Consider the following 21,398-nt stretch of genomic DNA (forward strand, 5'->3'; position numbering starts at 1 on the left):
CTAAAGGCCTCTGAGCATGAAATTATCCTCTGTCCTTAGCATCTCCTTCCTTAGCTCCTGTCCCAGCATCTCAATCTGGGGTCCAAAATAATAATCTTTTGTAAGTTTAAACCCAGTGTTTAAAAGTCTGTGTTAGTTTTATATTCTATCCTACGATATATCTAAACTTACTAATATTTAAAGTTTGTTTTTCTTCTAAATTTCCAATGACATTGTGCTCTAAGAAGGTATGTCAGGCTTGTCAAATGGCCACTGATACTCCTTTTCTGGTCATTTACTTCCTCCTGGGATAAAGCACCCTAATTTGAGAAGTTTGGGCAGTACTTTCTTATTTAGAGTTTAGAATCTCAATTTATGAATTGTCTAAAGATTATTCCAAATATTTTGCTCAAAAATATTCTAATGACTAAATGTTTTGAAATCATCTTTTTAGCAAAGTATCTTGGAGATAGCAAGCAAAACAAAAAGTAAATTCTTCATCTTGAATATTACAGGCATGTTTGAATACATGTCCTCTACAAATTTATTCCCAAATTTGTGATACCTGTAGGATAGATAGGTCATTTCATTTGTGGTGTTGTTTTGTTTATTTTTGATAAACTTAATGTGTCATACTGGAAGTCAAACTCTTTATGTATTTTATGACTTTGAGAATAATTTATATGTATAGTTGGGTATACAAAGGAATTAAATAGAATCTGTTAGTAGCATGGTAGAAGCAGGAAAAAAAAAAAAAAGCAAAAACCCAAAGCAACATTCTGAATAATGCAAACACGGTATACATTTAACCCCCTGCCACCTTGATAAAACCTCTTAAATTATTAAATCAATATACCTGCACAAAACTGACATACTGTCAAGATAATGGAAACTTTAGATTTTCTAAGTCGGATGCCAGATAAATAACTTTGCCTTTATATAAAGAATTTGCCAACTTGTCCAATTCCTCTGGTTGCAAAGCTTGACCTCAGTAGCTGCTTGTGATTCAGAGAATTCTGAGGCAGTACAAGTAATGACACTTGGATAATGGGCAGCAATTTAAGGGTGTCATGCTTCACAGAGCGAGCCCATCACAAGTAAAGCTGAGAAATGGTACCCTGTGGCCAGCCAGCCAAATTGAAACTGAAGTGGTAATTGATATCATGGGCTATCACTCTAATGGGATTGTCACCCATTGATCTGAAATATTCATTTTTTAATCATGGGCAAAGAATTGGACAACTTAAAATGACAGCTCTCTATTCTCAGGACTTGACACTTGGGCTACTGACATTGTTCTTTTCAATTCTACAAATGTGACAGCATTTAATGCAATAGAATCAGTGAATGAAGTTACGTAGGAAAGGTCAAGTGAGAGGGTTCTTTTTGGTTCTTCTTTTATATTACACAAGCTGTTGAAACAATTCAGTCAGAAAACAGTTTGCTTAGAAAAGCCTGGAAAAATAAATAGACTGACATTATGCAATAATTTAAAAAAAAGTTTTCTTTTAGTTGTTGACACAATACCTTTATTTTATTTTTATGTAGTGCTGAGGACCGAACCCAGCACCCCACATATGCTAGGCGAGCACTCTACCACAGAGCCACAATCCCAGCCCCTGCAATAATTTTTTTAAAGTTGAAATTGTGTTAGATCTATAACCAATCCATTTGAAAGAAATAGCTGCTGCTGCCTTTTTATTTTAAATCATTGATGTCTGACATCTTTGACACTAGATGTATTTCTGCTTTCATTTACAACAGTGTTCTTTCTTAGCTAGTGAACTTTTTTTAATATTTATTTTTTAGTTTTAGGTTGACACAATATTTTTTATTTTATATTTATGTGGTGCTGAGGATCAAACCCAGTGCTTCTAGTATACTAGGTGAGCACTCTACCACTGAGCCACAATCCCAGCCCCATTAGCTTTTTTCTCTTCCTCTTCCTCCTCTTCTTCTTTGTCCAAATCGTTTCTTTATTTCTTTAAAAAAAAAAAGATACTCTGTAGCCCTTGAAGTTGTGACTGTAGTAGTGTTATTTCAAGGAATTTGTTCCTTTTTTTCCTTACAACTTTGTGGAGTTATAATTGACACAAAAAAGTAGCAATAAGTTGTGCAACTTAATTTTTGAGGTGTGTGTGTGTGTGTGTGTGTGTGTGTGTAGTGAAAAATACTGTGAAACAATCAAGCTAATGGACACATAATTTCACATAGTTACCACTTTTTGAAGTGAGGTGTGGGGTGAGAATATTTAATATTTAAGCTCAGCAAGTTCAAGAATTTAATCTAGTAGTCTTAATTATAGTCATCATGCTATAATTAGCTTTCCAGAATGTATTCATCCTGCATAACTGAGACTTTGTACCCTTTGACCAACATCTCAGACCCTATTTTATCCTTTTGTTCCCCTATGTTTCTTGTGGTAGGGCAAGTTGGGAGTTTGAAACTTTACCTTTTGAATATGTTTTATTAGTACAAATTATTAGTCTTTTTATATAAACGCAAAAGCTACAGTCTCTAAGCAGAGAGGAGGAAACCTTTGGACATATGTGCAATATAAAATATTTTAGAAAAAAGTTTGCAGACTTTGCCTATGCAGGTAGAATAGATGCTAAATTTACATTGTATTTGATAAATGAAAAATCATCTGACTTCATGACCAAATATTGTAGAATGTTCTTTTGAAGAGCAGATGTATATTTTAGTTTTGTTTTGGTGCAGGTTTCACTTGTGAAGGTAAGAGGGTTTATAAGGGAGATGTTGAGTTGATATCTAAATGTTAGTATGCATTTCTTATTATTTATTTATTTATTTATTTGGTACTGGGGATATAAACTAAAAGTACTTTCCTCTGAGCCACATCCCCAGCCCTTTTTTGTTTTTGTTTTTTTGGTACTGGGGATTGAACTCAGGGGCACTCGACCACTGGACCACATCCCCAGCCCTATTTTGTATTTTATGTAGAGACAGGGTCTCACTGAGTTGCTTAGTGCCTCGTTTTTTGCTGAGACTGAATTCACAATCCTCTTGCCTCAGCCTCCCAAACTGCTGGGATTATAGGTGTGCACCAATGCTCCAAGCTCCCTAGCCCTTTTTATTTTTTATTTTTGGGACAGGGTCTTTTTAAGTTGCTTAGAGCCTCACTAGGTTGCTGAGGCTAGCCTTCAACTTGCAATCTGAGCCTCCACTTTCTGAATTGCTGGGACTATGGATGTGCACCACCATGCCCAGCTGTGTTTATTATTTTTTATGTTTGTATAGCTTTCATATGTCGATAGGACAGGACATTTGTCTCTTTATGACTATATATTATTATTATTAGGCATATTCTTGATAGAATTATGCATATTAATAGACTTTTATTTGGGGGATTTTAGCTTATTTTTGTATTTAATACTTCCTGACTGTCTAGAGGTAGTACAATATTTTAGTCCACCCCAGTTTGCTTTGAATGAAATTTTCTAATCTTATGGAGAAGTAAATGGATGCAAAACATTGAGAGTAATTGTAAAACTACCTTTTTATTAGTTACATTTAGGATGGAAATGAAAAAACAAATCTTTTAATTCTTATATCTTTTTTACACCTAACCAACTCACAGCCAGATAACCCCAAATGGGGCTCCCAAAAGGTAAAAAATATAATGTCTTGAAAAATTCTTAAGGCTTTTGAAAGAATTTTCAATATTACAGGATCATTCAAGGTCAGATGCCTTGCTTACAGTGTATAATTGTTAAAAAGAGATTTGCTTTTCAGTGAAAAGGGATTTATTGTTACATGTTACATAGAATTTTTCAGATAACAACATTTATGAATCTATGTCAACAAATAGGAGGTGTTAACTAATATTCATTCAAGAAAGGTTTGTTGGGCCTGTGAGCCAGATAATATTAAAGGGTCTGTTAGTAGCTTTATTCTCTAGAGGCCTTGGGCCAAGAATAATAATGAAAAAATATTAAACTTGGTCTTCTGACATGGAATAATTTTTGATACAATACTCTCCAAGTTCTATGACTTCCATAATAATTGCAGAGTGGTTCTGCCCCTGAGTAGATAAGATTGTTCTCTAAGAAAAAATGAGTGTATCATTCCCATGATTTTAGTTTAGTTTTGTTTCCCCCTAAATAGTATTTGGTAAGCTTAAAGAAAGAAAAAAAGTTTCTCTTTCCATAGTCTTAACCAAGATTATTAAGTTAAATTATTACCAACTTTCCTTTAGGTACTAAACTAAGTACTTTAGCGGTCACCTCCAAATGAATTGTGAAACTTAATTTGAATATTAATTTAGGTAATTGTTAATTTTTTATGCAAATTATTAACCTGTGATATTGTGTACAAGACTTATGTGACATAAAAGGATTTTATGAAAATTTTTAAATTATGTTGACTTTATTTCTGTTTTTTATTACAAATATAGTAATAATAACCCTCTCATGGTGTATAGATTGGTATATTCTGTGATGGTGAGAGTGTTTAGATTTAGTGTCTTCCTTTATAAAATAAGAATAGTTAAAGTCTAAATGAGATAGCATATGTAAAAGAATTTAATAATTTAAGAAGTTTAATTGAAATTTAAAGAGTATTTACTACAATTGCCTCTCTGAGTAACTAGCTTTTTATTGTAATAGGGAATCTGTGTGGAGGGCTGAGGTGGTGCAGGTGAAAACATGATTTTTCCAGAAGATCTTATGGCATTGATTACTTTTAGAGTTCTAAATAGGATTATGGGGGAGGGGACTCTGCAACCAGAAAAATGAACACTATTATAATCTCATGGGTGTCTAAGTCAGTGTCAATATTTTTTTGGAGTGAGCCTGACTGGAGAAATATCAAGATAGGCAATTGCACTGGAGAGATCAGATCACTCTGTATTTACAAATAATAAACTGCTTTTAGGCCAGAATTATTAGGGCTGTGTCTTTCCCAAAAGCTTTTTTTTTTTTTAGGAAATTTAAAAGGCACAATACTAAGTTCATATTATACATGATTTGCGGGAGAGGAGTTGGGCATGAATATAGGAATGGAGGGAAGGAAGCATGTTAGCTTTTTAAAAGGTACAATTTCAATGGTTATTCTTTTATAAGTAATAATCAATAATTTAGAGCAGTTTTATAAAAAGGAAAATACCTAAAATCTGAACTATAGCTTTACATATTTTTTATATTCATTTGAGGGGTTTTCTTTTTAAGAAAAAGAGCAGGAATTCAAAATCCTAAGCCCCTTTCTCTCCAAAAAACTCTTTAGTTTCACTGTAGGAAACAAAAATGAAATGGAGAAAAAGGATTTCAGGCAGAATAGTTAGTCTTATAAGCCAGGCACAGAGAGACAAATTTTTCATGATTTCGCTCATGTGAAATCTATAAAAGCTAAGCTTAGAGAACTAGCAAATAGTGTTTAGAGAGGGAATCGGGAAGGGAAAGATTAGTTAATGGATACAAAGTCACAGACAGATTGGAGGAATAATTGTGGTGTAACTATAATTACCCAGAAGAGTAATTATAGTCAAGAGTATTGTGTCATATAATTCAAAATAGCAAAAAGAGAGTGTTTTGGATATTCTCATTATAAAGAAATGATAACTGTTTGAGATGATGAGTAATCTAAATGCCTGAGTTGAACATTATACAATGTATAAATATACTGAAACATCACACCATGAAGATGTATAGTTTATTTCCTGTCAATTAAGAAAATATTTTTTTAAAGAAAAAAATTCAAACACAAAATAGTTTTTAGAGGCAAGAAAGATTTCTCTGAAGTAAAATTCTTTGTGTTGACATTAGATTTTGCATTATACCACAGTAACTTTTTATAAATTTTGTTTTTATTTAGCATTTAACAGAAGAAAAACCTGATGGCCTAATCAGTGAAGCTACTAGGTACTCATACTTTAAATATTGATTGCTGACTAATTGAAAAATTAGTAATATGAAACCACAAAACAAATATGAAAACAGTTAAAGCAAATTTATTTTCTTTTTTTCTATCTATTCATAATGAATTAATAACTGACATTTTATTTAAAACCATTGATATTGTAGCATAATGTGAATGCTGGACACCAGAATGCTTTATGAGTAATTTGGGAAGTAGTAGGATAAACTATTTTCTTTTTCTTCTTTTTGGTACCGCGGCTCTTAACCACCGAACCTCATCCCCAGCCCTTTTTTAATTTTTTATTTTGAGACAAGTTCTTGCTAAGTTGCTGAGGCTGGCTTTGAGCTTGAAATCCTCCTGCCTCAGCCTCATGTGCTGCTAGGATTACAAGTGTGTGTCACTGTACCCTACTAAAAATATGTTCTTATTCTCATCCAGTTTCTTTGGAATTGAAGATTATTACAAAAAAAAAAAAAGAAATCATTAACTTGTTTATGGTGTTAAAAACTGCCTCAGTGTTCATTGTTATTCAGAATAGATGAATATATAAATACTTTTAACTTGGCACTTAAAACATTTATTAAGTAACTTTATGTTCCTTATTGATTTGTCTTTAGATTTATAAATATTTAAATTAACTTGCTTGCCCTGAGCATATTCTTGCTAATGAGATAAAGGTTTTGAGGTAGATGACACTCACTAAATATGCTGCTGGGTTTAAGAGTAAGACTCCCCTGGGATTTGGTTCAGATGATGTTGACATAAAAAATAAAGACAACAGCAAACAGTTGATTATCATTTTGGAATATGATACCCTGTTGTTTTGTAATCCTACCTAAACACTGCAATTGATATGTAATTATGATTCAAATTACAATGAACTTAAACATTATTGTAATGTTTTTCCTTATGAAAATGTTTTATAGAAAATATTTATAAGCCAAATAGAAAATAGCAAAATGTTATAAAAGCCAAAAGAAGATGGGCTGGGGATATAGCTCAGTTGGTAGAGTGCTTGCCTCGAATGCACAAGGCACTGGGTTCAATCTCTAGCACCACAAAAACAAAAACAAAAGCCAAAAATAGCTGAAGCATAAAAGTCCTCTAATTTAAAGACTGTATTTGCAGATATGTACATTCTGTCTTTATTCATATAAAATTACTTAAATAGAAATATGCTCATGAGAATTTGATTTTGTTTTTGATGTAAGACTCAGAAACTAATAGTCTAGTTTTTAACATTTCCTGAAGAATTTAGGAAAATTGAAAGATTCCTTAGCTTCACTACTCCTGTTAATAGAAAATAGAACTTCCAATTATAATAACTGTTTTGCTATGTAGCATTTGGTCAGCTGTATTCTTTAACTGGAATTTCTGTGTATCTGTTTTACAGAGATAATATATAATTTGTACTGATGAAGAAGATATATATTGATGTATCTTCTGAAGTGTAGTTTTTTAAACAAAACTGTTTAATGTATATTTATGTTAAGTGAACTTTTTTCTATTTGAAAATTATAGTAAACATTGAGATATTTTAGTAACTAAATTTTCCTTATTTTTCGTTTCTTTGGCTTTCTGAATTTTATGCCTCTTCATAAAGATAATTATCAGTTGAAAATCATCCTTTTGATTATAAACTTTTTGGGGCTTATCTTTATAGTTCCAGAGTTTTAAGGGTACTTAGTAAATGAATGAATACTATAATAAAGAATATGAATAGTATAATGTGAAATCTAAATTTATATAGTGATAAATGCAATTCCCCTCTACTGTCTGAAGAATAAGTAGATTCGGAGTACACTGGATCACTGCTGTAGAACCCTAAGTATTTCTCAACTGATATATTTATTTGAATGACTTACTTGTATTTATTTTTAATCTCAACATTTTTCTTTTGACATCTGTTCTTTGTTTGCTATTTTAGGCAAGTTGCTTTGGCAGATATCATTCTCATCAATAAAACAGACTTGATTTCAGAAGAGGAGCTAAACAAATTAAGAGCAATCATTAGGTATAGTAGATAGCAGCTGTGTACCATATAGATCAAGAAGCTAGAAGATGGGATTTCGAATATTTTCACCATAAAAAGATCTTAAATGTTTGAGGAGAAGGATATTTAACTGGGTTTAAGTCTTACACAATATATGCATGCATCGGAACATCACATGGTATCTGATTAATGTGAATAATTTTTATTTTAAATTTAAAGTCCAAAGAAGAATATAAGGCAGAAATTTTAAATCTTTTAAGTACCCCAAATACAATATACAAAGTACCTTTACTATGACTGTTGCCCTGTAGATACTTAAAGTTCAAGGTTGACCTGCTTCAAGGACATTAAGAAATCTCATATATTGTTGGCCAATAGATTGCTATATAATAGAAATATATAAAATTATTCTCCATTATTTGCAGAAAATAGTTCAAAATTTGCAGACTGATATTCAGGGTCCTCTGACTCCATTCTTCTTTTCCTGTCTTCTCTTTGACTCCTTCCTAACATCAAGTCCCCCTGACTTTACCCAAGATTGTTCATTTACTTTTCTGTGAATGGGTCTTGCCAAATCCCTGCATTGTTCATAATGTTTTTCTTGCTTTGCCAATTTCAGAGTCCTTCATCTTCTCTCTCAGTAATTTTATCTATTCAATAGAGCCTATTTTCTCTCTCCCTCTCCAGTTATGTCCTTTATCAAGTGTCCCTAACTCTGGTGGTCTCACTTTTACATGAATTGTTGTTGACTTTATATCTTCCGTGATTATTAGCTATGCCTTATCTTCCAATTTGTTTTAATGTCTTAAGTGTGCATCAGCAAGGCAATATGAATGATATTTGATTTGTATTAAATAATGCAACAGTCATTTTGCTCTTGTGGAGACTGCCATTCTTTTTGAAACGAAAGATCGGCTTTTCAAAGGAAATTAAAGAGTTCAGGGACTTTGTTTTGACTTATTTGTATGATCTAACATAGTAAATGTAACTTATAAGGAGACTTTCAATAACTTTTATTACTGGCCATCTTTAATGGGTACAGTGCTTGTGCATAATGGCCGAAAATTACCTTACTTAGTAATTATAACTTCTTTTTTTTTTAACATTTCAATTTTTTTCCTTAAAAGGAGTGAGTTTTGTACAAGAGGATTAAATGCTTTATAGACAAGATTAAAAAACTGCTAGAACCAGCTTATTCATCATCAGCATCTAATTCATCTTTCTCTTTATCCTCTTCATCTTACTCATCTTCCTTCTTCTTCTTTTTCTTGCTTTTTTTTAGCCTTGACAACTCCCTTTTTTTGCTGTATCAGGTTTTCCGTTATAGGCAGTAATATTCTTTTTATATTTTTCCTTCAGCTTAGCAGCTTTCTTTTCTTAAGGCTGTTTATCATTGGAGCAGTGTTATTCCAATCTTTCCCAGTTTCTTTCAGTATCACCAATGGATCAGCCAGGATGTTGTTCTTTGATTTGGGTGATACTCAGAACAGAACAAGAAGGCCATTGGAGGCCTCTTGGGTGCATTGGGATCCTTGATATTCTTTTTGTTTCCCCTTTAGGAGGTATATAGTTTTTCATTTCTCTTTCATATGATGACATTTCACCTCTTGGCTTCTTAGGATCTCCTTTGCCCATGTTTAATTGTTTTTCCTCAGCAAGGCACAGAATTGCCTAGTACCTCTCCAGCTCTCACTTGCCCTGGTGCTGTCTCTATGGAGCTCAGTGTACTGCAGTGGCTGTGAGAGTGGGAGACAGACGCAGCCTCCTAATATTTACAACTTCTGAATCTATTGTGCTAGTTGATATAGTATATGTTATAAATTGAATCAATAAATGTAAGATTCATCAAGAGATTGTTTATAATGAATAGTGACTGGAGAAAAAGGAAATTCATACTTTTCTTTATATTTGTTCTTATTAATAGTCATATCTTTAGATTTTACTCAGAAGAATATCATCTCTTTGGCAAACATTTTTGCCATAAAAGGAGTAATTAATATCACCTATCTTATCTAAGCTGGGTCTCTAGCACTGGCATTATTAATGATTAGCCAGTTTTTTTGTTTTGTTTTGTTTTGTTTTGTTTTTTTTGGTCAGTCTGTACTTTGCAACAGTACCAGAAAAGAATTTGGAAAAAACAGTTTGATAAATTTCAGGCCTTTTGGGGGGCTTTTTTTTTTTTTTTAATACCCTCTGTTGTACATGAGACTTGTGCCTGACTCAAAACCAGATTTGAGGAAATAATTTAAACATGCTTTGGGAGAAATGACTATCAGGTTATAGAATATATTCAAAAGAGAAGATGAAGAATTTTGTAAATAATTGAAAGAAGTAGTATGGAGACTTGCCTCAGAATCACCCTATGCAGGAAGCCTGACCCTTGAGAATAAGCTTGAAGAAGTACCACATATCTTGGGCAAGTAACCCTAAAGACTATGGAATTGATGATATAAAGATAAATAGATTGTTCAATGAATTGAAAAGAAATTAACAAGTAATTTTTGGTGTCATACAAAGAGAGTCATATACCATCCTTTTAGTGTGTATATAGCTATTTCCATGATGTTGTGCCTGGGGAAAAATGCTATCATTAAAAATTTTGAGAGTTTGCTAGAATTATTATTTATGAATCATTTTTTTCTGAAGTGAATGGTTTTTTGTAAATCATAAACTCATCCCTAGTCTATCAGTTGTATAGTAGATTTTTGCATATGATGTTTTCTTAATGCATGAATAGAATATACCAGATTTAGGGTTTGAAGGGAAAGAATAATTAAACATAACAAAATGCAACTTTTTTTTTCTGCTTTCAGTTTTTCTGGTTGCAGTTATATTTATGTTTCCTTACTTCCTGTTTTAGAAAAAATGTGATTTGTGTGCTTTGAAAACAACAGTGTGAACATTTACTTTTTTTGCTTTTTATTTATTTCAGATCAATAAATGGACTGGGAAAAATTTTAGAAACTCAAAGATCAAGGTACTTTTGAAAAACTATTACTAACAACAAATACTTTCTTTAGTTATTAATAGTAAATGTTAAGTAATATGTATATATTCACTTGATTCTAATACAAGAAATATAGGTGTACTTTAAAAAAAATGGAACCCCAAAATGTTTTTATTGAATACTCTTTATTAATTAATTAGCATATTTAGTTAATACTTTTGCCTCTTATAACTAAGATCACAGAAGTAGGATAACACTATGTAACTGCTTTTGTTTAATAAGGAAGACTACATAATACTTTCAACCACTCAAGAAAGTAATTCAGTACAGAAATCTGAAAAAGTATACCAAGGACTCTTAATTTGATGTATTTAAATGGCCTTTTAATATTTTTGAAACCACATTGGTGTTTCATAATTGCAAAAATAAATGTCATGTAGAATCTTTACCTTTAGGTTACTGATATAGTCCTTCATTAAATTTTGATTTCCATTTTCTTCAGATTCTTCTCTTTTTGTTCTATTCATGCAGAGGTGCATTTCTTTATAAAATAGATATGCTTTTAAAACATCCATGGAATGTATTTTTGTAGATTGAACTAATTTTCTATTAAATACTATCATGATTTCAGAAAATTTCTATACAAGGGTATTTTATTAAGCTAACTTTTTGGAGAGAATGATTAGCAGTTGGGAGACATGCAACTTGGGGCCAGCAGCTCTGAGGCTCACAGCTGGCAACTCAAGTACCACCCTGTTCTTAGTTGAGGAATAGTTCCCTTGGAAGTGCAGTAGAGGCCTTTGCTGAGTGGCTTGTCTATAATGGCAGAGATTAGAAGTGCTGACAGACTACCATAAGTGTTAGGCAGTCACAGCAGCAGCTGTTTATAAGTATGGGAACAGCTGGGGCATTAATTTGGAATGTATTCTCAGAAGCCATTCATTTGCTGACAGAGGTAGTAGAAGAATGCCCATAGTGTAAGTCTTCTACAAGCATACACCAAATGTGCTTCCTGCGGTTCAAATTCCATTGTAGAAACTATGATTATGTAACTCATACTGTGAATCATTTCTGTTACACTCTATATTTCTTTTCTCCTTAATTTTTCTTTCCTTCATGAAATGACATGCAGACAACTACATAATGCTTAAATGAACGTTTAAAAATCATATCCATAAATAGCTGTAGTTTTGTAATAGCATGTATTCAGTTCATATTTATAAGCATCTTAAATTTTCTTCTGTTTGGAAAGTTCCATGAATAAAGGTTTCTCTTAATTAGTTTATTGTGTGATGATTTTGTTTACTGTTTCTAACATTTGCTATATTATGGAATGGTAAACATATAGTAATCAATTGTTACTTTGAATGGGTGAATGAACAAGTGCATAAAATGTTTTTTCTTCTGTTTATTCAGTATCTGGTGTTGGCCAGTGCATCTGAGAATTTAGGGACCTTCTAAAATAGTACTATGAGGGTTAAAGTTGGGTTAGAATTCTTTTCAGTGAAGATAAGGCATCCATAATAGAATTCTTTATATTGGATCATGGGTCTATATTAAAAATTTCCCAGAATTCCTTATGAAGTTTTGTTTCATTTAATTTTTAAATTTTAATTCCTTTATTATGTTGAGTTTGACAAACAGGGACAGAAGTAAAACTGCTATTAGCATGTGTACAAAAAGTTTCACCTTGAATATTTAAGGAATAAGTGTGTAGCATTATCTTATTGGCTTAAGTTGGTTTAGAGGCAAACATGTTTTAGGGGACCAAAAAGACTAAGTAAATAAATGAATAAAGTAGACTGTTAGAAGATGTGCCATTAGGTTTAGGGGATGGAACAGAGAGACAAAGAAAGTGGGGGGGCAGGGAGGGAGAGACGGAGGGGAAGGGGAACGGGAACGTTAGATGATGTGCCATTCTTGTCTTTTCCAGAGTTAATTTTAGAGATTTACAAACAGAACAAAGGAAAACCAGAACCCACTTGTTCAATAATAAGTGAATCAATTCAGCAAATTATTGGAAATTCTACTGGCTGTTAGGCATTTCCTGGCAGGTTAAAGATTTAAGCAATGGATAAGACAAAAATTGCCCAAGATGAGTGATTTGGGGAAAACAGAAGCAAACTAGCAAAGAGTAACATGTTAGGCAAGATTAATATATCACAAGAGGAATATTCAAAGCATAGGTCCTATAAGAAAAGGAAATTAGAGGAATCACTGCTCAACTCTTACTGATGAAGAAATAGAAAAATACTAATGAGAGTTTTACAGATGGTCTAGACTTTCCAAGCATAGGGAAGATTTTTAAAAATTGGATTTTTAAAAATGTTTATACATCTATAATTTGGGTATATTAATTCCATATTAATTATAATTGTATTTTTTTATTTTTATGGAAGATTTTATATTCCAGGGACCTGCGGATATTTTAGAAAGATTAGAACACATGGTATTATATAGCAGAAAGCAAAAGTATATGACTGAAGAGATGGAGAACTTACCACAAAGAGTCTTTAATGCATGATACACAGTTTGGATTTTCTTCTGTAGGCAACAAGGAGTCAGTAAAGGATTCTAAAAGCAGTATGACTCTTGGGAGGTGAATTCAATGTGGAGCTATTCTCTAAAGGATAGGAAATATATTAACTTGGATGGGGTAGTGGTGGAAGTAGGTTTGGAAAAGTCAGTTCATTCTATTTAATAAATGGTTTTGAGTTTGAGGTACCACTGGGAAAGCATTTGGAAATTTAATGCTAGAGTCAGGACTGAGCTTTTGAACAATATCTGCATCACATAAATCTGGAATTAGCTGTCATACCCTGTTGGTGAGACTCATTAGAGTTTGAAAAAATGACTCTTAAATAATATTCCTAAAGTAGCAGCTTTAATCAGTACTTATAGAAATTAGGAGAGGGCTGGGGCTACAGCTCAGTTGGTAGAGTGCTTGCCTTGCATGCGCAAGGCCCTGGGTTCAATCCCCAGCACCACAAAAAAAGAAAAAAAGAAAAAAGAAATTAGGAGAAAAGTGAGCTTTTGAAATTTTTCTCCCCTCTTTTTATTTGCTTTATTCCTCTATTTAGTTTTTAAATGACGGTAATTGTCTTTTTATTTTTATTTTTCTATTAAAAAGGTTTGGAAAAGATCTGATGTTTATATCTCCAAAGGAGGAAAATAAATGCATCCAATGCCATGGATATTAGTTTTCTAGTCATATGCCTTGAATGAATGAAGGATTTTTTTCATGGCAGTGTTACATTTTGGGAAAGTTCATATTAACTTCCCATCTAGAAGCTTCCATTTTTTTTTTCTCTTTTACTCTCCATTGAGAATTTGGTGAGAGTCTTTGATATTTTATTTTTCACTACAGAGTATTATTTGTTGCATATACATACCTATTATTGATCCTGTCTGTTTTGGAAATATCAAAAAATCTGGATATAAAACAAAATTATCTCTAAATAACATATTCTCAAAGACATTGTCACAGGAACAGTGTGTATTTAGAAGGTAATTTTTTAGAACAACCAGATATTCATAAAATTGCATGTGCCAACTTTATTGAACTTGAAGCTGTTTTCTAAGGTGAAGATAATTAACTTGGTGGGAGGAGTCAATTCATTTTTTACCTGTCAGTATAAATATTCACTGACTGTGAAGGTGAAAAGGGAAATATGTTTAATCTTCAGACTTTGGTCTCAGTGTAAAATGATATTCAAAAATTTCTTCATGGGATATTACTACTTTGTTTGATTATTTTTCTAATTCAGCACATCTAGAATGTCCAGAATTCAAAATGTTTTTATAGTCTATTAACATAAAACTTTGGAGTATTCTTTTAATAAGATAGGGATTTGTTTCTCTATACCAAGAGAAAGTGTTTGTAGTTAACAGTGTGCAGACTTCTGAGAGGGACCAAAGCAGGCACAGCTGGTCAGTTCTAAATTAAAGTAGATATTTTATCTTTTATGGTTGTACATTTTAAAAAGTATGAATCTGACAAATAAACTATTGTTCTCCTTGTGAAAAAATTTAGTAAGCATTTGAAAAGCTCCTGGAGTCTGATTTTGAAATTTGTGTTTTTGTCATTTTCATTAGACATTTTCTTCATTTTAACTTTGATTATGAAGAAGTTACTGGTCTCTGCTCTTTTGGGGGCTTATGTTAAAATTGGAAATCAACCACCCATCTTTATAAATTTACTTTTGTGTTTTTAAGCTGAACCTAATACTAATTGTGATGTTATTCTCATCTAATTTAAATTTTTGCATTCCTAATAAGGTTTAATTATCACTAAATAATTCCAAGAGAAATAATGTCCATTGAGATAGAGCACTAACAGGAAGTTTCATTCTATCTGCAAACCCATTCCAAATGAATGAAATCAAACCTACATGTAAATGGAATCCTAGAGTGAATTAATATTTATACATTGGCTGATTGGTTCTTTTTAAAAATTTTCTTTTTGATTCTGAGGATCAACCTAGGTCTTGTGCATGCTAAGCACATTCTTTATCACTTTGCTGCGTCCCTAGCTCCTGACTCCTAATGTTTTTATATTACCTCTTTTATCTTGGGAGGAGAAGTAAAATAAATACAGAAATTTCAAGGGTATTTGTAATGTATCTATGCATCCATTTATCATTTATCTTTGGAATAATAAGCTACTTGGAAAAGTTTCAGTTCTTCAGTTGTTTTTCTTTTTCTGCTGTGAAAGTGTAGTATTTGAAAAACTCATAAATTATATTTCAAGATTGGAAAGACTGTTGGGAGTCAACAACAACAAAAAACTGCTATAGTTTGTTGAAGCAATAACCAAGTAATTTTCTGCCTTGATCTGCTCATTCACCCACTTTTATGAATGTTACATAGGAAGTATTTTTTTTATACAGGAAGCTTTTTTATAACTTGTCTGTCATTTATATGCATTTCCTTATGATATACTGGTTAATCCTTATGCTTATATATTTTGATAAGAGTCTCAGGGACATTTTTCTTGGTTAATTGATATATTTCACAGAATTTTCAATTATTCATGTGGATTTTTGTCCTTTTAGAGTTGATCTCTCTAATGTATTAGATCTTCATGCCTTTGATAGTCTCTCTGGAATAAGGTATGTTTTCGATAATTTGGTCATTTTAAAAATGTAATTTCCATTTATTCCACAGTTATAGGGATTATTTATATTGATTTAAACTTTCTGTCATTCCTTTGGCATACAAGATCATTCTGTGTAAGGGTGTGGGTATATGGGTGTGTGTTTGTTTTTTTGGGGATTGAATACAGTTCCTCACACATGCTAGGCAAGTGTACCACCACTAAGTTTTCTCCCAGCCATTTTTTAAAAATTTAATTTTGAGGCTCAGTTGCCAAGTTGCCCAGTCTTCCCTCCAACTTATGATCCTCCAACTTATGATCCTCCTGCCTCAGCCTCCCATGTTGCTGGATTTATAGACATGTGCCACCATATCCAGCACTATATGATCATTGTTAATGAATTATGTCCTTGAAAGTGTTGTTAATTGGTTGTTTGGAAATCACAATGCATTTTCCTGTGAAATTAAAGTGTAAATGATGGTGAACCTTAGAGATTCACTGTTAATATTTCTATGCCAACCACTGTTCTTTTCATAATGTTCTTTCTTTGGGAAAATACATGATATACACAGAAAATTTTAGCTTGGGTGTTCATACAAACATTTCCCTTTCCTTTAGTGATGGGTCAGCTTTATGGGAGAAATCTTTCTGATAAGGGAGGGAAGAAAAATTGTTTGTTTTTGAACATTAGTATTTTTTAAATTGTGGTAAGAACATACAGCATGAGGTCTACCCTTCTAGCAAATTTTTAAGTATACAATACAGTATTGTATTGTAGGCAGATCTCTAGAACTTACTGGAACTTTATACTCATTAATAACAGCACCTGGTCTGGAGGTGTAGCTCAGTGGTAGAGCGCTTGCCTAGCATGTGTGAGGCCCTCTCCCTCTTCACCCTGGCAATCACTATTCTAAACTCTGTTTCTATGGATATTACTGTTTTACCTACCTGTTGTAAGTGGAATCATGCAGTATTTGGCTTTCATTGTCTAATTTATTTCATTTAGCATAATGTCCTCAAGGTTAATCCACGTTGTCACAAATGGCAATATTTTCTTCTTAATTTTTAAGCCTGAATAATATCTCATTTAATGTATGTACCACATTTACCTTATCCATTCATCTTTGAGGAGCATTTAGATTGTTTTCACATCTTAGCTTCATGAATAATGCTTGCAATGAATATCTTTTTTTTAAAGAGAGAGAGAGAATTTTAATATTTATTTTTTAGTTTTCGGTGGACACAACATCTTTTTATTTGTATGTGGTGCTGAGGATCGAACCCAGGCCGCACGCATACCATGCGAGCGCGCTACCGCTTGAGCCACATCCGCAGCCCCAATATCTTTTTAAGTCCCTGTATATGTCATATAAGATCACAAAAATGTACAGCTCTTTAGGTATTTTGAATTAATGAGGCAGTTTTGCTTACAGTTAGGCGTGGTGCATAGTTCTCTAGTTGTGACTCAAATTCCAATTCATGTATATGTAATTTTAACACCCATGGCTTTAAAACCAGTTTTATTTTCAACTGTTTTTTTTTTTATCACCCTGTCTTACTCATATTTTGAAAGTAGCATGTAAAGCAATTGGATAATAGAGCATGATAATATTTTGTTGGATCTCTTTACCCTTATGCATTAGAGAATTTAGATTCACATTTAGTGTGGTTAAAAAAAAAACTAGAGTAGTTTTGGCACCTGGAAGTGTGAGACAGGCAGGGCATTTATCTCTTCCTCAGTTTGAAAACTGAAAGTCAAAGAGATGAACTTGTCACTCTAGAAGTCAAGACTAGAACTAGTTATTGTAGATGTCAGCTTATCATTTGAGAGCTATTTATTTCATCTATATCCTTTAATGTTGGATTTTTAAGAGTAACTGAATAACAGGTTAAAGTACGGACATTTCCAGGTACCTAGACGAAATCCACATCTGCTTTTTGGTTCCAGTTAGTAGAAAGGTAGGAAAGTTTGGTGTATTTAAATTACATATGAGCAATTGCTAAATTGCCAAGGTTAGCCCCGAACTTGTTATCCTCACACCTTGGCCTCCCAAGTCACTGGGATTATAGCTGTGGCCAGCACATCTGGCACCTTACTTGTTGTTTTATAGGACATATAATTATGTCCTTTCAAGACACTCCTGTACAAAGTTCTAACATGTTCCTTTAGTGCTGTGAGCCATTTTCTCTGATGTCAGTCATCAGGTACTTAGTATCTTTTTTGTTCAATAATGATTGAGTATATAATCATTCAGAATTTACTGATTTTTTTTCCATACAAAGCCTTTGTGTTTCTACTTTAGAAATAAAACCCACCCTCCCCCCATTAAATGATTATGGCCCTAAGCTAAATTTAGTTTAGTCATTACAAAATGGTGTTTTCTTAGTACTGGCTTTACTAGGGAGATGACTGGCTGAGGCTGTCTCCTAATTAGATAATTTTGTCTTTTGCTACCCATTTCTGAAATGGACAGAAGCCTAGCCCATCCTAGGTTTTTATTTTTGAGGTCCATTACTTTTCTTCTTTTTATTCCAGAACTACTGTACATTACACATGAATATTTAATGACATTTCAGCAGTGGGCCATGTTCCTTTTTTCTTACCCTTCACATCTGGCTTAGAACTGTATTATTTTATTTGAGGCCATGGGCTGTTTTGGTGGTTACAGATTTTTTTTTTAAGAGAGAGAGAGGAGAGAGAGAGAATTTTTAATATTTATTTTTCAGAGTTCGGTGGACACAACATCTTTATTTTTACTTATTTATTTTTTTATGTGGTGCTGAGGATCGAACCCACCGCCCTGCGAATGCCAGGCAAGCGCATTACCACTTGAGCCACATCCCCAGCCCTGGTTATAGATCTTGTAATATTTAGAAGTGTTTTTATTTGGGGAAATGAAATAATATTGTTTTAAGTTTGCCTCATTTTTTCCTTTTTTTTTTTTTTCTAAATACTAGGTATTGAACCTAAGTGTACCTTTATCAATCAGCTATATACTCATTCCTTTTTATTTTTTTGTTTTTTAAGATAGTGGTTTGCTAGATTATGGAGGGTATCAATAAAATGCTGAGGTTGTCCTTGAACCCACAATCAATCCTGCTGAGCCTTCTGAGTCACTGAGATTAGAGGCATGCACTACCATGCTGGCTTAAGTTTGCCTTTCTTAAACAAATTTTTCTTTGTTGAGCCTAAGAGCTTGCAAATTGTCATTTAATATCAAACACTAAAATACTTCTTGGTTGAAATTACTGTTTTTTCTTTTATGTATTTTATTCCTTAGTAGTTTGTTCCTAAGAAAAGGACTATAATGTGAAATTATTTCCTGTTTTGCTATTTGAGCTATCATTTTTTTATTTTTCATTTCTACTCATGTCTTGCTATAATTTGCTGTACTTAGAGGTATTTTCTTTAAAGCATTTAGTTGTTGATATTAATCTGTATTTTTACCTAGAGAAATAGAAAAGTTGTGGGACTGGGGATATAGCTCAGTTGGTTTAGTGCTTGCCTTGCGTGCACAGGGCCCTGGGTTCTATCCCCAGCACCACCAAAAATAAAAAAAGAAAGGAATGGAAAATTTGTTTATTCCATCTAACTATGAAAAGAACTAAATTAACTGTTTTTTACAGAACAAAATGGTTTACATATAGAACACCAAACTGTTTTAAATTTATACACTTTTATTAGTATAGAGTCAGAAATTGTTACAAGATTATTAGTAAACATGCAAAATGGGGATTCTGATTCACGAATTTCATGAATTTTTGGTAACTCACTTATCCAATAGACCAGAGCACATTTTCCTTTGTTTTTATTATAGAGAACAAATTAAGGATCCAAAATTCTGAGACTTACTAGAAACTGAAACATGTTCATTGTTAAATTTTTGATGTTTTGCTTGCATATGAAATTGTATGCATTGTCCAAAAAACATTAAATATTGGATGTATGAAAAACATGAGTTTTCAATGGTTTTCTAACCTCATTCTACATTTACAAGAGAATTATAGTGCTTTAGGGACACTTAAAGAAGTAACTATTTAATGTGATCCCACCACTAGACGTAAGGAGTTTGTAGAACTTTTCTTTGTGTTTAGCTGCTAACCAGGAGAATCCTTTCCTGAACAACCGGCTAGGAAGGATTTAATTTGACACTTTTCCTAGTGAGACCCCCCAATGAGACTTATTCCCTCCAGTAGCTCCTATAAGTTCTTTCTCTTTCCTAAACTTGCTGTTACTAATTTATTCCTTGCTGTTCTTGGAGGCAAAACATCTGCAAGGTTTTAAGTCCTTCCTCCATCTTGTCCCCATCAGTCTGTAAATGTATGCTACAGTTGTTATGGTTGTAAATTGTTATGTCATATTGATCTTCTGACTCTTCATATTGGGACAATGCATTGTTAAGATTCTGATCTTGTTTTCTCTTGACCAGTAACTGTGTATAGGTTTGTATTTATGGATACTTCTTGTTTTTAAATAAATTGATATGTATTTGTATATGTATATGTTGTTTATCTTAAGTTGTTCCTATGGGAAAATTTTGATAAGGAAAAATTTACCTTTCTTTCTTTAGCTATCAGCATTGTTTTCAGATAACAAAGCATAGGGAAAATTAAGAAACTTTGAACAGTATAAAACTGTTATTTATATTTGCCTAAGCTCAAATAGGACGTATTAAGAAATGTACTGACATATTTAACACCTAAAAGAGTGTTGCTGAAAAATCAGTCTTTATTATGTGTTTGTTTATGTGTGTGAATATATGTACATATAAGGTAATTATTAAAGACTATCTATTCTGGCTCAGGGGTAGAGTGCTTGCCTACCTTGTTGTGGGATGCCCTGGGTTCCATCCCCCAGCACCACGGGAAAACAAACAACTTTTTTCACTTTTATCTACTAAAATAAGTGAATAATATGCAAAATTGAAACTGTGGAATAGATTCAATTATGGTAAATCTCTTCCTCATTTGGCTTTGTTTCTCTGAGTAATGTATAAGGTCAAATCAGAAACATATTGATCTCTGAACTTACAATCACTTATTCTTAGTTTGCAGAAAAAACTTCAACACGTGTCAGCCACACAATCTCACCTTGATCAGGTAAAAAAACATCTTAAGTGTCTCTTTCACTTAGTTGGCCATGTTTAAAATTTTTTTATTTTTGAACTGTATTGATAATTTTCAGAATTTTGAATGCTTTTGAAATTGTCTAATCCAGCTTTTTAACACATTAACAGGAATTCATCAAACCATTGTTGTTTAGAATCTTAGGACATCCTACTTTCTGGCTTCTCTTTTGTCACAGTATGTTTTGCTTAGTTCTTATGATGGAAATTTCTCCTTTAAAGCATCCTGGGGGCTTTATCTACAGTCTGTTTTTAACTATTTTGAAATAACTGATTAAGTAAAAATCTTGTATAAGCAAGACTTATTTAAACAAAGTCGACTTTGATTTTCACTTTTAAATTTGAACTCTGTAAGGTATTTTTCATGATCTAAAATTCTAA

The 21,398-nt window shown here is 32.6% G+C and overlaps 1 protein-coding gene across 1 annotated transcript in view; it reads left to right on the forward strand.

The window, feature by feature from the left end:
* Positions 1 to 21,398, forward strand: part of LOC308641147 (zinc-regulated GTPase metalloprotein activator 1B) — a 50,026-nt gene that overhangs the window by 19,681 nt on the left and 8,947 nt on the right. Inside the window, exons 7-11 of the mRNA XM_081279446.1 lie at positions 5,812 to 5,858; positions 7,784 to 7,870; positions 10,782 to 10,826; positions 15,851 to 15,907; positions 20,940 to 20,991. Of these exons, the coding sequence (XP_081135572.1) occupies positions 5,812 to 5,858; positions 7,784 to 7,870; positions 10,782 to 10,826; positions 15,851 to 15,907; positions 20,940 to 20,991 (288 nt within the window). The remainder of the gene's footprint in view (positions 1 to 5,811; positions 5,859 to 7,783; positions 7,871 to 10,781; positions 10,827 to 15,850; positions 15,908 to 20,939; positions 20,992 to 21,398) is intronic.

The sequence above is a fragment of the Spermophilus citellus genome, assembly GCF_964194105.1.
Source record: "Spermophilus citellus genome assembly, chromosome: 2".
Taxonomy (NCBI): Eukaryota; Metazoa; Chordata; class Mammalia; order Rodentia; family Sciuridae; genus Spermophilus; species Spermophilus citellus.